A 16878-nucleotide genomic window follows, 5' to 3' on the forward strand; every position below is an offset into this window, starting at 1 on the left:
CTATATACGGTGAATAACTGTAATAGATCTAATGGTACATTTAATGTAATTTTATGGTAAAATACCATTAAATTCACAGTTTTTGGAAGTGAAAAATAACAATTCATTGTAAAAATTTACAGTGAAAAACCATAAATTGACATTCCCACAATTCCCTGCGTCACACTTCACATTTGATATATTTTCGTTGAAATAACTCTGTTTCTTCTTAGTTTTTCTCATTTTTTTCTAATCAGTTATGTACATTAGGGTTTTATGTTACATCTAATGTTGTTAAATTAATGTTTATTGCATTTTTTAAATTTCATGCATGTTACCATGATGGTGTTTAGTGTGTGTGTGAATGACACTGTGTGCACCATCTATATGTTAGTGTTGTCCTCCTCAGCTTGTGGAAAAGCTGCTTGTGATGAACTTTGATTCATCATGTGACTCTTATCACCACTGTGTTTGGTGACTGTCAGTGTATTATAAAAGGTACAAAATAGATATTAGTACTTCTTTAGGTTGGTAAATTAACATTATATCAGTTAATGAAATACGCTATTTTACCGTAAATTTAACAGATTTTTTTTTTTACGTTGCTACTGTATTTTTTACGGTAAAGTTCTGGCAACCACAGCTGCCGTTTTTTTACCGTAAATATTACTGGGATTTTTTTTTACAGTGTATGTAAATTTTATGTACAAGGGTGCACTTTATTTTACAGTCCTATTTCCATGTACTTACTATGAACGTACTAGTGAATAAACCAAATAGTTAATGTGTAAGTTACACCTGTGGCCAGTTGCATAAACTTATGACTTAAGATCTAGTTTGACCAACTAGCACTTAGTTAGGGCTAATCAGTCTTACCTTTCTGATTAGACTGATCTACCTTTTTATGTAACTGACTTTACAAAGTTAGTACCAGTCTTGAAGGAAAGAATAGATTACTTTAGTTTTAAGACTAGTCTAAGCAGTTTATGCAACTGGCCACTGGTAAGAGCTGGTAATTCCTATGTAATGATTATGTACAAGGATGCACTTTATTTTACAGTCCTATTTCCATGTACTTACTATGAATATACTAGTGAATATGCCAGTTAGTTAATGTGTAAGTTATACATTACTTAGGTTGGGGGGGGGTCCTGTTATTACCCAAAATTGTCCGTAAGTACTACGTAGTTACCATGTAAATACCATTAGTAAGTACAGTAATGTGTCTGTTAGTTACCATATACGGACACTATAAGTAAGCACCTGTTATTACCCAACACTTGTCTATAGGTACAAAGTCATTACCATGTATGTACCATTGGAAAGTGTTTTTTATTAGTTTCCATGTACATAAGTGTCAGATAAGTACCTTGTGTTACCACTCTTTTACCTGTATGTACAGCATAATTACTATATACACTGTGTGCAGAATTATTAGGCAAGTTGATTTTCTGATCATATTTTTTTTTTCCAAGCACATTTTACCAATTCCAATCCACATCAATCTTAATAACTACTATTAATATTGTTTTTAATCATTTATAAGTGATATATAATTGTTCATGAAGGCTGGAAATGAAGAATGCCCTATATTCAGGTGTGCAGAATTATTAGGCAGGTTTTCTTTTACAGATAAAATGAGCGAAAAAAGAGATTTAACTCAGACTGAAAAGTCAAAAATTATTAAATACTCATGAGAAGGACGCAATACTAATGTAATACTAGAAATTGCAAAGTTAAAGCATGACCATTGGACAGTGAAATGCTCATTGGGTCAGCGGGGTCATACAAAAACAGCTGGAGAAGAAAAGACACGTTAACTGCAAAATAATTAAGAATTAAGGTGAAGAATTAAGTGTGAAACCATCAGGAACCCTTTAGTCTCCAGCGACACCATTTCCCAGTACTGAAACCTACCTGGAGTCTTCAGAAGTGTGAAGTGTCAGGATCTCAGAGACTTAGGTTAGGTGAAGAATCCTAAAAAGCGACCCGCTCTTAATAAGAATCACAAGCTGAAGTGTTATAAAGTACATGAAGACTGGGTTTTTATAGGCCTTATAGACAGACAGATTGAGAGTGACTCCTGAAGGACCAGCACCACATCCTCTTGTACCACTGTTTGAAGAATTTATCTTCCAAAATCTGGCAGTAAGGTGTGGGAGTTCACTTTTAGTCCATCTCTTATCCTGAAATGTCCATCTTGCAGAGATGGACTAAATGATCTTCCAAAACTTACTGCCAGATTCTGGAAGATAAATTCTTCAAACAGTGGTACAAGAGGATGTGGTGCTGGTCCTTCAGGAGTCACTCTCAAGCTGTCTGTCTATAAGGCCTATAAAAACCCAGTCTTCATGTATTTTATAACACTTCAGCTTGTGATTCTTATTAAGAGCGGGTCATTTTTTAGGATTCTTCACCTAACCTAAGTCTCTGAGATCCTGACACCTCACACTTCTGAAGACTCCAGGTAGGTTTCAGTACTGGGAAATGGTGGCGCTGGAGACTAAAGGGTTCCTGATGGTTTCACACTTAATTCTTCACCTTAATTCTTAATTATTTTGCAGTTAACGTGTCTTTTCTTCTCCAGCTGTTTTTGTATGACCCCGCTGACCCAATGAGCATTTCACTGTCCAATGGTCATGCTTTAACTTTGCAATTTCTAGTATTACATTAGTATTGCGTCCTTCTCATGAGTATTTAATAATTTTTGACTTTTCAGTCTGAGTTAAATCTCTTTTTTGGCTCATTTTATCTGTAAAAGAAAACCTGCCTAATAATTCTGCACACCTGAATATAGGGCATTCTTCATTTCCAGCCTTCATGAACAATTATATATCACTTATAAATGATTAAAAACAATATTAATAGTAGTAATTAAGATTGATGTGGATTGGTAAAATGTGCTTGGAAAAAAAATATGATCAGAAAATCAACTTGCCTAATAATTCTGCACACAGTGTATGTACCAGGAAAGTACACGTACTGTAAAATAAAGTGCTACCGTAATGTTCATTATTCAACGTTTTAAAACAATCCAAATGTGAAAGTGGTGCAGAAGGGGCTGATAACTTATGGTTCTTTATTATATTGAACTACACTGATTGCGCTGTGTACTTGTGTGCAACCAGCGATGACAATTCATTTGAAGATATGTGTCTATTTATTGTGTTTTTATATTATTTTCTCTTTCTTTGTCATCACATTCAATTAAGATTGCAAGATGACGTCTCATTCCTTTGGCTGTCGTGCTGTAGTTTCAGTAGCATTGCAGGAATCTCTTTCTATAGTATTTTAGTGCGCTTTTTCATCTGCATCGATGGAGGACTGCAGACCTTCAAGAACTGTTAAAGGAATGAAAATCAATCTTAAAATTGAACTAGTTATGAATAAGAACCTTTTTTCAAACTAAATCCTAGAAGCGGTAAATCAGATACAAGCTCAGAGAGAGTCGAGATCCAAAGGTCTACGTGTCGAGTCAGGAACCAGCTGTGAGCGTTTGCGAAGCGACTGAATGCTAATCCTGTGAAAGAAGGCAGTTCTCGGGCCGACTCTGGCTGATGTCAGATCGGCGATAGCGCCAGGAGATAAGCGTGTCTTATCTGCTTCCTTAAGACGCGGTGTGACTGCCATCTGAAGTGCCGTAGACACTTGCACAAAGCCAGGCTTCAAGCGCTCCGCGCATATCACAGTCTCTGAGCTACAGAAGTGTAACAGAGTCAATGGAAAGGGCTCCGGCGCGCGCTGACGTGCGGTTGATGAGTGAGCATAAGCTCTACGTTATCGGCCTCGTCTGTGCCCCGCCAGTAATGAGAGAATGAATTAGATTTCTCTTAAGGTCAATTGTATTCTGCATTTCAGACCATGAGCGTTGTAGTACTGCTTTGATTCAGCATGCTGACGTTTGTCTTTTGAAGCTTCTTTTGGAAGGATGGCACATGTTTTAATGACCTTCATTTCTCTCTCTCTCCCTGGATGTGTATATGTGCATATATTTATTTTGCATGGGTTTGTTAGTGTGCATGCAGCCTATTGGTTAATGGTGTCACCTGGTATCTGAAAGATTGTAGGTTTGAACCCTACAAACCTTATATTTTAAAACTTAAAGGAATAGTTCACCCAGAAATTAAAATGCGGCCTTTATTTACTCATTTACTCAAGTAAATTCATACTGACAAGCACAATTATAAGTATCATAAATAAAAAGTGGCAATTGGTCACATTGCAAACCAGAAGATGTTTCATATACTGTAAATTGATTTTCATTATACTGTATGCAAAAAGCAGTCAGTACATGCAACATGTCTCAAAACATGTTTTTTGTTTGTTTCTTTGTTTGTATGTTAATGTTTACTTTATTTTTTACTGCTGCAAACCTGAATATGTCTTGTGTAGTTTGATTTTTCATTATATGCAAAAGAGTGGCTAGTACATACATTTCTTTTTTTTGTGTTTCAAAATTTTGATGGTATCAAAAAGATCTGCAGAAATGAGTCTCAAAACATGTTTTCTAAAACATTTTATTTTATGTTTTTATTTTATTTATTTAATTTCATTTTTTATTTAATTTCATTTTATTTTAATGTATTTATTTAATTTTATTTTATTTCATTTCATTAATTTTATTTAATTTCATTTTTTATTTCATTTCATTTTTTTATTTAATTTTTAATTTATTTTTCACATAATAAAATTTAATTACAATTTATTTAATTTATTTTATTTCATTTCATTTTAGTTTAGTTTTATTTATTTATTTTATTTTATTTATTTTTTTATGTTTTATTTAATTGAATTGAATTGTTTTATTTATTTTTTATTTTATTATTTTATTTTATTTTTAAATATTTAAATATATTTATTACAAATATTTTTTGTTGATTATTTGATTTTTACTTTACGTTTATGTTTTGCTATTTAATTAGCTATTTACAGAGACGTGAATTCTCAGGACACCTCATTTTTGCTGGTGTTAGGGATATTTTATATGTGATATTAAAAAAAATATATGCTTACAGCAGCTTTAAGATGGTGCCATTCTGTCGTGATGTTGCGTGCATGTGGAGGTGTATTGTGATTTTTATTTTAGACATTTTGCCATTTTATTTATAGCATAATAGTAGAGAGAGAACATGAATGTTATAGGAATTGGAAAATGCTGCAAGTCAGATTTAAACTTGCATTGCCCATATGTTCACTAATTACTATACCACAGCTCCGACCTGAACCGTCATTAAACAAACCGGCTTGTGTCTTCACACAGGTGTGCAGTGCGATACAAAACCAGGACTTCACTGTGATTGAGGACTACTGCACTGGTCTGAAAGCCCTGCTCTACCTGAAAAGCATTGAGGAGCTCCAGGACTGGGACGGCCAGTCGCCTCCTACGGCCTGCCATCAGAAGGGAAAGCCTGTGCCTACGCTGGAGGAAGTCAAAGGAAGGGTGAGAGACTTCACAGCTTTATTAAAACACCCTTTTACTGATGATTACCCCTCCCCAACTTACTTCCTCTCACCTTGTTTTCCTTATTACAGTTCTCTGACATGCCATTAAGGAGCTAAACGCAATTCCCATAATTCTACAGCTTTAGGAACAAGTGCTCATTAATGCAGCATTAGCGCTAAACCCGTGGACTTGCATCCATCCATTTACTTGTTGTTAGTCGTAAAATTCCACATAATAACAGCGCTGTCCAATACACAAAGTGCCCGCTTGCACTTGTGCAATCTTAAAGGTGAAAGAACATTATAGTGCAGCGCTTAGTCGTTATGGTCCTGTTTTACTGTTTCTTCTTCTAAAACGAAGCACTTGGACCAAATGGAGCAGTTTTAACCTGGGTAAGGTTAAAGTACGCACAAGGTCTTGCAGATGGATCGAATTTTTCCAAGTTTGAATCACCAAAAGAGCTTTGACTTCCAGGAGAAAATAATTGGTTTACTTTATATCGCAACTTTTATTCCTCGCACACAGCATTTACATAGCAGCAACAAAATAATATAGAATCAGAAAATGAGATTTGACAAAGGCAGCTGTTCACGCGTTTAATGGTTTGTACTTCACGTGTACGTTCAGCCCTCGGTAATCTCCCTCATTATTTGTGCACAAGGAATATAAGGCGGCATGTAAATGAGCAAAACTTCAGTAAACTCCTTTCAAAGCAGTGAATTAAAGGCCTTTATCAGATCACAGCCTTTCTGCTAATACACCAGCTGAGGGAAAAGCTTTGAAGCCCGCCTAGTGTTTTCTAACACGCTAGCTGCGACTTCTCAGCTTCTGACTGCAAGGCGGCTCAGCGCAATAGTTTAAATGCTAATGCCAAATGAGCGTCAGGGAATGAAGGAATGAAACGAAAGAGAAGCAGGCTGATAAGTGTAAGTCATTTCCATGTCGACAGGACATTATTGCTGGAGTTGTGGCAACAATAACAGAGGCGCCGGGAAAGCCGAGGGAAGATGTGGAGTGTTGTGTAGAAACATCACAACGGTTCATGTGTCCCCAGGCAGCGTAGAACCGCATTCAAGGTTCCTGCTCAAAAGAAGGAAAAGTCACTCACCGCACGGGTCACGGGGATGTACGCTTGACAGGCGGTCTTTTGTAAACCGAGAGAAGAAGAAAAATCAATGAACATTAGACCTTGTGAGCATTGTACTTCGCGTCTGCTATTGTACAGCTCAGGCAAGCTAGATGGATATATAAGAAAAATAGATTTGCATTTCTTAAGGGAAATAACTGGTGCTTGCAAGGGGAGATGTGATAAAGACTAATCACATGTATTATGACATCATTGCTGGCAGGCATAAGCATGGTTTTAAGTTTAAGTTTTGTTTCATTTAGAATATGTAATTTTTGTATCTTCAGTAAAATAGGGTATTTCTGAAGTTAGAGGTCAGTGGGATGTTTAAGATATGCATTAAATTGATCAAAAATGACAGTTAACACTTTTATACACATTGCATTTAAACTGTTCATACATTTAGAATGTTATTCAAATAAATGCTGTTCTTTTGAACTTTCTGTTCATCAAAAAATCCTGAAAAAATATCACATTTTCTACAAAAAAATATTAGGCAGCACAACAGTTATCAACATTGATAATAAGTAGGGGTGTGACGTGATCTTGCGAGACTAAAATGTGACAAGATTTCTCATCGAGGTGAAAAGTTGTCTCATATTGCCATGACAGGAAGTTAGGATAGATATGCCACCACTACATTTACATTACAGCTCCACCGTCGTTTTGCTTTTTATAGAAATAAAAACAATTTAGTTCAGTTGGATAATGGTCGCTTCACTTCAGTCCCGTCCAGCACGATCTTCAGATTTGTACATAGTGCAAGAGTTCAATGATCATGTGACAAGATGACTGACAAGACCATGGCAGACCAAGCATCTGACAAATGTCTTATCTTGTAGAATGCGTGCTCAGCTCCGCCGCTCACAGAGTACGTGCGATCAAAAGAAAAACGAAGGTAAAACGCGGGCGTGCATTTGAACACGATTTCGATACACCGCATTTACTTGAAAATGATTTTTAAAGCATTACAGCTGCAAAATCCATCCATTGTTGACTTCATTCCACCATTCGACCCTGTTCAAACCAAAGATAAAAAGATCACAGAGGTTGACTATTACTATCATTCTGTTTTTAAAGGATAGATTATATTTTTAAACCATTTTATTGCGTATTTTAACATACTTTTTCCTACACTTTCCTAAAGTGTTAAATTCACTACCATATTTTCAATTAATTTGATATTTTTCAGTGTATGTAAAAAAATTTTAGGGCTGTCAAACGATTAATCGCATACAAAATAAAAGTTTGAGTTTGCATAATATGTGTGAGTAATGTGTTTAAATAATGGGTCTCATTCATGAAACATTCGTAAATATATGAGTAAATATGTGAGCGATTTGCGCGTAAAGAGACCTTCAAATACTTCGTAAACGTCAGAAGTGATAGTGAAATGTGTGTGTGTGTTAATGAATTCCAATCAGTCGTATATGGGATGCGCGTGCACGCTCATTCTCAATTACCATAAATCCCGCCCATTAAATCCGACTGACAACTATATATGGGCATCATGTTATGACACCAAACGAAGGATTTCAACATGTCTTCTCAAAAGCAAATGAAAAAGATACATTTCTCAAATGCAGAAATTGAAGTTTTATTATCAGAAGTTCATTCAAAACGCCACATTTTATTTTCAAGCGTACATAGTGGCGTATCAGGTCCTAAAAAAAGGAAGCTTGGCAACATATTACAGATGCTGTTAATGGAGTTTCATCTGTTAATAAACAGTCCCAGAAGTGAAAATAAAATTGTTCGACGTGAAGCTTGACTGCAAAAAATGAATTAGTTCAATTAGAAAAAAATCGTATTCAAACTGGAGGAGGACCACCATCATCATCGAGCATATCTACATTATACATTACAATTACTATATATAATATTTTTTCAAAATGCTGTGTAAATATGTACCCGATTAAGGTGAATTAAAATGCAGCATTATTAATGAGCAAAATGTTTGGATGTTAAACGCACTATTTGCTCGTGGCTGGGAGCAGGTGTAGATTTCTTTCGTACCAATTAACATTTGGAAAATACGAACATTTTAATGAATCCAAAAATTTACGCCAGAACCACTTTACACTCGATTACACAAAAATTCGTTCTGCTCGTGTTTCATGAATGAGACCCAATATGTATATATAAATACACACAAATTTATGTATATATTTAATATATTTATTTATGTACAAAAAATTATTTATATTTAATATAAATTATATAAAAATATAAATAAATCTACTTAAATATTTCTCAAATATATACATGGATGTGTTTGTATTTATATATACATAATAATTACACACAGTACACCCACATATATTAGGCAAACTCAAACTTTTGTTTTGTATGCGATTAATCATGATTAATCGTTTGACAGCCCTACATTTTTAATGGAGAATCTATCTCCAATGCTGCTGTGATAATCATGTATGTATGTATTTATTTATTTATTTCATTTTAGCTTATATTTTTCCAGAAAGGCTCATACTCGGTTCGCATTATTTTTATAGCTTCAAAGTTAATCGACTGCTAGCTAGCATGTAGCAAGTCCAAGGTTTTTCCCCAAAAAGTGAGAAATATCATTACCATCACATGTCGTATCTATCTTAACCATTTTAGTCACTGTATTCAAGATGTGTTTGTACACCAATATAACAATAAATAAACTAAGGTTTGAAAAACATACTTGAAAGCATCTGGTTTAAAACAAACAGATATTTATCTTATAATAGGATAGTAACACTGTATAAGATTGGCTCTGTGACACACACACACACACACACACACACAGGCTCCATCTGTTCCACTTTCTCCCCTAACCAGGGCGTTGTGTCGCCCCTGACAGTGTGAGGCAAGACAACCTTGCTGAAGGCTTCATTACCATTATAGTCCTGCCAGGCAACACTGAGCTGCACAGGCAGCCAGACCGCTGTTTACAAGTGTTAATACCCCCACGGTCCGGCCTAGCTGAGAGAAAGTGGATCAGATGTCCAGCAGACACACAAACAGGCAACAGTTTCAGTGTTGCACTGCCTAAGCGCAGCGTTTTAGAAATGGCAGCGGAAACCCAACCGCTCATCCCCTGAGAGAACGACGCTCGCTGCCTCGGCGAGATGAAAAAAACAAACTTGTATTTCGCTGAATGCTCCCTTAGGCTCCGTTTTATCAACCACAGTGACTTCTGTGCTCTTGTCTTCTTTCCTTCACTTTGTGGAGTGATCAAGCTGCCTTTTTTATTCTTTGTGGCTAACAAATTTTCTCATACAACTCGCTGTCCTCTATCACCCTTTCTTATCTGTTCTGTCTTCAGTTTGGCACTGTTTTTCTTTGTCTTCCTTCCTCCCTTGTTCTCTTTCTGTCTCTCAAGCTTCATATAAACCGTGTCCAGGCTGGTGCTCGGCTGCTCACTCTTCTCGGTCCCTCTGAACTTGCCGCAGGTGAGCTGTCAGTCAAAGGAGGGGCTGTCTAAAAGCAGGCTGACAGGTAATATCAGTCTGGAGCCCTTCCCTGGCTGACACAACACCTTCTTGTATCCCAGCTTAATATACAGAGACAAATATAGGGCTTCTCACACTGCGCTTAACCCCGGGTTATCGTCATTCTAAACATTGCTTTTAACCCTTGGTAAAGGAACGTTTCACACTTGAAATTTAGAAGCGGGGTTAGCACCGGGGTTATGAAACCCTGCTCCGGAGCAGAGTTAGCACCGCTTTTGCAGTGTTAACCCCACATTGTGGTGCCAAACTTGCACAGTCTAAAACGATGCAGTGTTAGAATATTACAGCTAGCAACAGACAACCAATTTGAGAGGAAAAATGTGAAAAAAAAATTTAAGTGTGAAAACCCCTTATATGTATCCCATTTATAGCTTGATTTCCCTGAAAGAGGTTAACACATCCCAACCACATCAACTCAGCAATATTAGCTCAGCCAGTGGCATGAGTTTAGAGCGGGACGATCTGTTTGACCTAACCAATGACAAACAGTGTTTGGGAAACCTGTTTGAACACATTCATTGTTTTTGCAATTCTGTTTAGTGATGTTAATGGCACAGAAATCACACACTTTATCTTTCAAAAAGCATCCCATCTACCCACTCAATCGCAATAATATTTATTTTAGGTGACATATGGGGTCATATGTGCGTAGAGATGTGAACGGGCCTGTGGAGTACAGTTTTGAGCAATGCTTTAGTGCACATTAGATATGAAGGGACTCAGCCGTCCGCTGTCCTGTTCGCCTGGCCAGAGTGAAGATGTACTGTTATTGCTGAGCGATTGTCCGACTGCTCAATTGGGTCTTTCATTAGCCTTCTCTCATATCTGACCCACGAGACAATGGGCAATCGCAATGCATAACACACTGCTAGCATCGTTCCGGGAAGCTTTAGTGCCGCAAAAGTGTGATGGGCTAAAAGCAAGGGTTTGACAAGAAATTACCATTGAATGAATGTATAGGCCATTTATACATATAAATCAACTGTACATCTGCAAAATATCCAGATAGAGTAAAAAGTGTTTTTAATGATTGCTCTGAGTTATGAGTTATGATTTAAAATAAAATAATAGTTAATATTACTTTTTCTTGTTAAATGTTAAGTGTCATTTCTGAGCCACTAGTACCACCAAATTTAAAGGAGTACTTCACCGCTGGCAAAGCGGCTTTCAAAAAAACTTGTCAGAAAAAAAAGCGAAAACATTTTTGAAATTGGTGCCACTGAACAAAGAAAAAATGCTGTTGTCTTCCATTTTGCCAAAAAGGTAGGAAAACTTTTGCCGTCCAACATGCCATCCAATCGTTTTGCGTCATCCAGCAGACTTTTGCTGATAAATAAATGTGAATTTCTCTTTCCAGGTAACACAGAGAGTGAGTAAACATTAGGGCCTTTCACACAGTGCTTAACCCCCCAGGTTATCGTCATTCTAAACACCGCTTTTAACCCCGGGTAAAGGAACGTATAACACTTGTAATTTAGAAGTGCATTGCAGTGCCAAACCTGTTTTAGATCAGGGGTGTCCAATCCTGATGGGCCACTGTCCTGCAGAGTTTAGCTCCAACCCCAATTAAACACACCTGAACCAGCTAATCAAGGTCTATTAGGCATACTAGAAAATTCCAGGCAGGTGTGTTGAGGCAAGTTGTAGCTTCAGGACTGAGTTTGGACACCCCTGCTTTAGACAGTCATAGAAACACTGCGCATTGTATATAAACATTAAATTCGGTGTTTGAGAGGATGAAAAATGTGAAAAGCTGACTGAAAATGTGACAATTTGAGTGAAGAATTTTACCTTTATAGTCCGAAATGTCCATTCAGTATAAGCACGATAGTACAGTCAGCAATACGAGGATGCGCAGTGCTAAGCTATGTAAACAGGTCACGTACTGCGTTTATCCAATCAATGACACTGACATCGCAAATATGCAAATAAGAACAGTAACCCCAGGGTTGCCAGGTTTTCACAACAAAACCCGGCCAATTGCTTCTCAAAACTAGCCCAATGGCATTTCAGGGGGGTCCCACGGTAAAAATCGTGTTCCAGGGGGGTAATATTCGCATTTTTGGCAGGCCCCCTGTTAAAATCTGCATTCCAGGGACTAAATATCTCGTTATTTTGGGTCGATTCAACATGCGGACATGAAAAACAACCCGCGGCAACAGTGTAAAAGTAGCTGGAAAACTGCGGAGTTGGCAACACTGAGTAACCCAGGGTTTAGGAATTTACAGTGTGAAACATCAGCTTATGAATACCCAAGTTTAATTGTTAATTCCGGGTAAATTGTGAGCAGTGTGAAACGTGAGGCAAAATAACCCAGGATTCTGTTTACCCGGGGTTTAGAATGACCCAGGGTTAAAGGTGCAGTATGTAATAATTTTGTCCGCTAGTGGTTGCTAGAGGCCTATTCAAAACAAAGGCGTAGCTTGATGACGGCAAGTTTGAGTGTGGAATCTTGAGACATGTGGTCTCCACCTCAACTTGGACTTGGGAAGAACTCATGTTCGTGGATGCGATTATTAACGTTACTGTAGTATGAAGCAGAGCAAGACCGAGTGTTGTGGGAGCTGAACGAGGAGCTGGAGCGATTGCGCAACACACGCCTCACGAGCAGCGGAACTTTTATTATGCCACAATCACCGGCGCTGCTTCCGCTTTACCATATGTATCATATGTATTGACAGCACAATTTTTATTGTGAGGTTATGATGTAAAATTATGATAACTACACTGTAGCTGCTACAGTAACTAACAAAATCTATCCAATACTGGATTTCGTAAGTGTCTGAAAAAGACAATTTTCACATGCCACCATTACATATTGCGTCATGCTATATTGCAATACAATACAGCAAATATAGTTTGACAGTAAATTATCAAATTAATTGATTACTGTTTAGTCAGATGATATGAAAACAATTACCACTTGTTCAAAAAATATATACACTCATGTACATTCAAACACAATAATTGGGCATACATAGCAAACGCGAATTCTATGATTTGCGCGAGTAGATTACATACAAAGTCAATGCAAAGACGCGATCAGACTATGGATCAGACGCGTCCTCGCGCGAGTCTAGAGACACAATGCCCCGCGTTTGGCGTGTATGCCCCATAATACTAATCGTGTTGAACGTTATAATGGCATACGTTTTCTGTAAAGATACAAATCAAAATAACTCACCTGTCGAGTAAAACACAAGCGAGATCAGCATCTCTTTCTAGGTGAAGTTTGTTGCGAAGCTCTCTCCATCTAGAAAATGCAACACCGATATTGATCCTCGCTCTTTCTCTCCTCTTGTCCCAAACTCTTCTTGGGTCGTTTGGTTGGCACGTACACTTACGTTTACGGGAGCTGTCCTTGTCGACAGAACCAGCGGCAGATGGTAAACAGTAATTATGTTCCATAAATAAGTAACACAATCCACCATAAAACGTGCAAGAAGTAAATAAGGAAGCAAGCTAATGGTTTGCTGGACGCTAGACACTACTTCCGCATTTGTCCACGTCACTGTTGTCATGTGGTTTCTACGTCAATAAAGGCGGTAACAAAGGTAACTGACGTCATTGACAGGCGACTGCACTGCCCCGTGTCACTGTTTAGAATGGGAATTTTCTCATGATTTACAAGTAGTTGAAAACATTAGAGATATTGTTTGTAATCAGCTGGACAAAATATATAACACTAGCCTAGTGGTTTTTGGATATTTTACTGCGAATATCTTACAAATTGTACCTTTAACTATTAAAGCCCTATTGTTAATTTACATATACTACTGACATTGTAACAATAGAAAGCGGGTTGAAAATCGGTGAAGTTATAAATTAATTATAAAAATAATAAGCTTTTCAAGCTTTTTCATTTTTATTAACTTTGTTATATTTTCAATTTTAATTTTAGTAATAGTGCTTTTGTCATTTGTATTTTTTTTGTTTTTTAAATATTTTCTATAGAGTAAATTAAATATTTCTAAGTATATTCTGTAATTTTATATAATTATTTGTTTTATTTTTAGTAATTTAAATGATTTAACTTATTTGTTTCAGTTCCCAAGGCAGAATTTTTTATTTAATTTAAGTTTTTTAAGTTTTTCATGTAATATATGTAATGACACTGATTTTAACATTTAAAAAATGTTAATTGTAATCATTTATAGCAACGGCGAGAGCTGACAGTTGTTTCAGTGATTGTCTCCTCTTTGTAATATTGTGTTCTGTGTAAACAATAAGTTGAATCAAGCAGCCCGTCTGTCGCATAAATGAATTTTTGCTCAGCTGATGTGTGCTATGTGTTGTTTACAAATTTGAGGGGATGGTACAAGTGAGAAAATGTGTGTGTGCGCTATAAAAAAAAAACAAAAAAAACAATTCTTCCAATTAGGAGAGTCTGTGTGATAGCCGAAGACACAGGACCAGCACGTGGGGTGGTGGACGCCACCCGGTACTTTTCATTAAACCAGACACAGCTCAATGACTTTTCAGTAGCGGGCCACTAAATTATTACAAAACAAATAAGCGAGGATGATGCACAGCAGGGAGTTTCGAGACGAAAGTTTTCCCTTAATGAGCTTTGGAGAATGTCTTCCTCCCTTCGAGTCGCACCTAGGGCCGGGGTCTTAACTTTTCGCTGTCTCCCAGGGCCTCCCCTCTCTCACTGCGGTTTGTGCTGGTTCACCCGAAAGCCTCTCGCAGTGTCATGAAGACGTAGGAACGAGATGACGGAAAAACATTGTGGTTGTAAAAAGACTTTGCGCTGTCCTGGGTTCAAATTAATGAGGGTTGAACACTCTTGAGATAAATTTAGGTTTTCATATTTAATTATAGCCTGCTGCAGTGGTTGAGTGTGGATAAATCACACAATTATTATGCTTCAGGGTTGTTTATAGCATTCTTTATGGCTTTTATTTTTTGACTCATGAGTTGATATCTTTTCTTAATGGCACAATGAGCAGTTGAAAGAGCAATAAGACTTAATAGTTGGATCGTATGGAAGCGCTCGGCTGAGAAACGACTCCTGGCTTTGCTTTGAACCTGCATCGCTCTTTCATGTAGGTAGCCTTGTCATCGCCCGTCTTTGAGTTTTTCACCTTCAGACTTGTTGCTTGACACCCGCTCGCTGTACCTGAAGAAATCAGAAGAGGGGAAGATTAACATCTTTTGATCAACAATCTCACTGACATCGACTCCGACATTAAATGAATGTTTTATTTTGTATATGTGACGAAAAACGGTATTCAAATGCACAGCCTAACTCGCTTGCCAAGAAATGTCATCTGTTGGCTTCGCATGAACTCTATGGGGAATATCTTTAGATCTGATTGTAGTTTGATCTGTAATGCGATTATGTGATGCATGTTTCCCTGGTTCGGTTTCAAGCTTTACAGGGATAGTTCATGTAAAAAATGAACATTCCGTCATCATTTATTCATCTTCATGTTCATACTTCTTCAGAAAGCAAAAGAAGATACTTTGAAACATGTTTCAACTGTTTTTGTCTGTACAGTGAAAGTCAGTGGGGTCCAAAGCAACACTGGAAAAATATTGAGGTTTTTGTGGAAAACATTCCAGGATTTTTCTCCATGTTGTGGACTTCACTGGGGTACAACAGGTTGAAGGTCCAAATTTCAGTTTCAGTGCAGATTTAAAGGGCTCTACATGATCCCAGACGAGGAATAAAGGTCTTTTCTAGCAAAGCAACCAGCCATTTTCTAAAAAAATAAAATAAAATACAAATTTATAAACTTTTTAACCAAAAATGCTCATCTTTCATTAGCTCTGAGATACGCATTACGTAATCATGCTGGAAAGGTCACGCGTTATGTAGACGGAAGTACCGCGGTAGAGCGAAAAACTATTTTTTGTAAAGGCCGTTTGACTTTGTCTTTGCACGTTTGCTTTGTAAACACCTGCTTGGTACTTCTAAGCAAGTGAACGATAGTGTAAGTTCCTTGCAGTCTTTGTCTTTAGTGTTGTTCTGTTTGTGTGTGAAGTTAAATGAGTCCTCATTGGTGATTGTTCACACAGCTGCAGTTTCATGTCCCATCATTGCATCTGTTCGTCCCGCTCACCTGCTATTCTCAAACAGTCGCGTGGAGCTGCTCCACGGCCCCATCCTCAGCAGGCCGAAGACAAACTGCCTGACAGCGTGCTCGTAATATCCCCTCCCGCATCCAGGAGCAGCAGCATGTGGAATCTTTTCATTCCAAACTGCCTTGATTATAATCTAGGGAAATCACAGCAAACAGGTATTTCTCCACTTAAGAACAGGGAAGAGGGCCCAACCTTCCCCTTGTTCACTGGAGCCACCGGCCCTCACACACTCTGCGCCAGCTGCATGTGGCGGTAATGCGGGGATTTGGTGGAGCACACATCAGATTGAAAGAAAGAACCAGGAGGGTTGTTGAGCACTGAAGGTGTTAATTTTGCATGTGCATGGATTCTTTTATACTATTATGCTGGATTGGAGCTCAGGAGAGGCCAAAGATGCCCTATTGCTTTTGATTCAAATTGACATTTCTTTCCTATAATTGTATTTCAAAACCTTGACATTTAATCAGTTCGTTTGGCTTTTTTCTCTCTGAATCATTTTACTTGTACTGTAATATTTTCAACTATGGTGATTAGGGGACATGATGACTGTTCAATGCAGATTATTGGCTGGTCCAAGGTGGTCTTAAAGATGGTGAATGTGGTTTAAATATGGAGCATCATCTTATATACAGTGGGTACGGAAAGTATTCAGACCCCCTTAAATTTTTCACTCTTTGTTATATTGCAGCCATTTGCTAAAATCATTTAGGTTCATTCTTTTCCTCATTAATGTACACACA

At 37.5% G+C, this 16878-nt stretch overlaps 1 protein-coding gene across 10 annotated transcripts in view; it reads left to right on the forward strand.

Moving 5' to 3' along the window:
* The window catches only part of dpyda.1 (dihydropyrimidine dehydrogenase a, tandem duplicate 1), a 239481-nt gene that overhangs the window by 213751 nt on the left and 8852 nt on the right, over positions 1-16878 (forward strand). For all 10 annotated transcript variants that reach the window (XM_067378763.1, XM_067378754.1, XM_067378755.1 and 7 more), the window contains one exon: positions 5240-5419. In XM_067378763.1, coding sequence (XP_067234864.1) covers positions 5240-5419 — 180 coding nt within the window. The remainder of the gene's footprint in view (positions 1-5239; positions 5420-16878) is intronic.

Source organism: Chanodichthys erythropterus, chromosome 23, assembly GCF_024489055.1.
Source record: "Chanodichthys erythropterus isolate Z2021 chromosome 23, ASM2448905v1, whole genome shotgun sequence".
Taxonomy (NCBI): Eukaryota; Metazoa; Chordata; class Actinopteri; order Cypriniformes; family Xenocyprididae; genus Chanodichthys; species Chanodichthys erythropterus.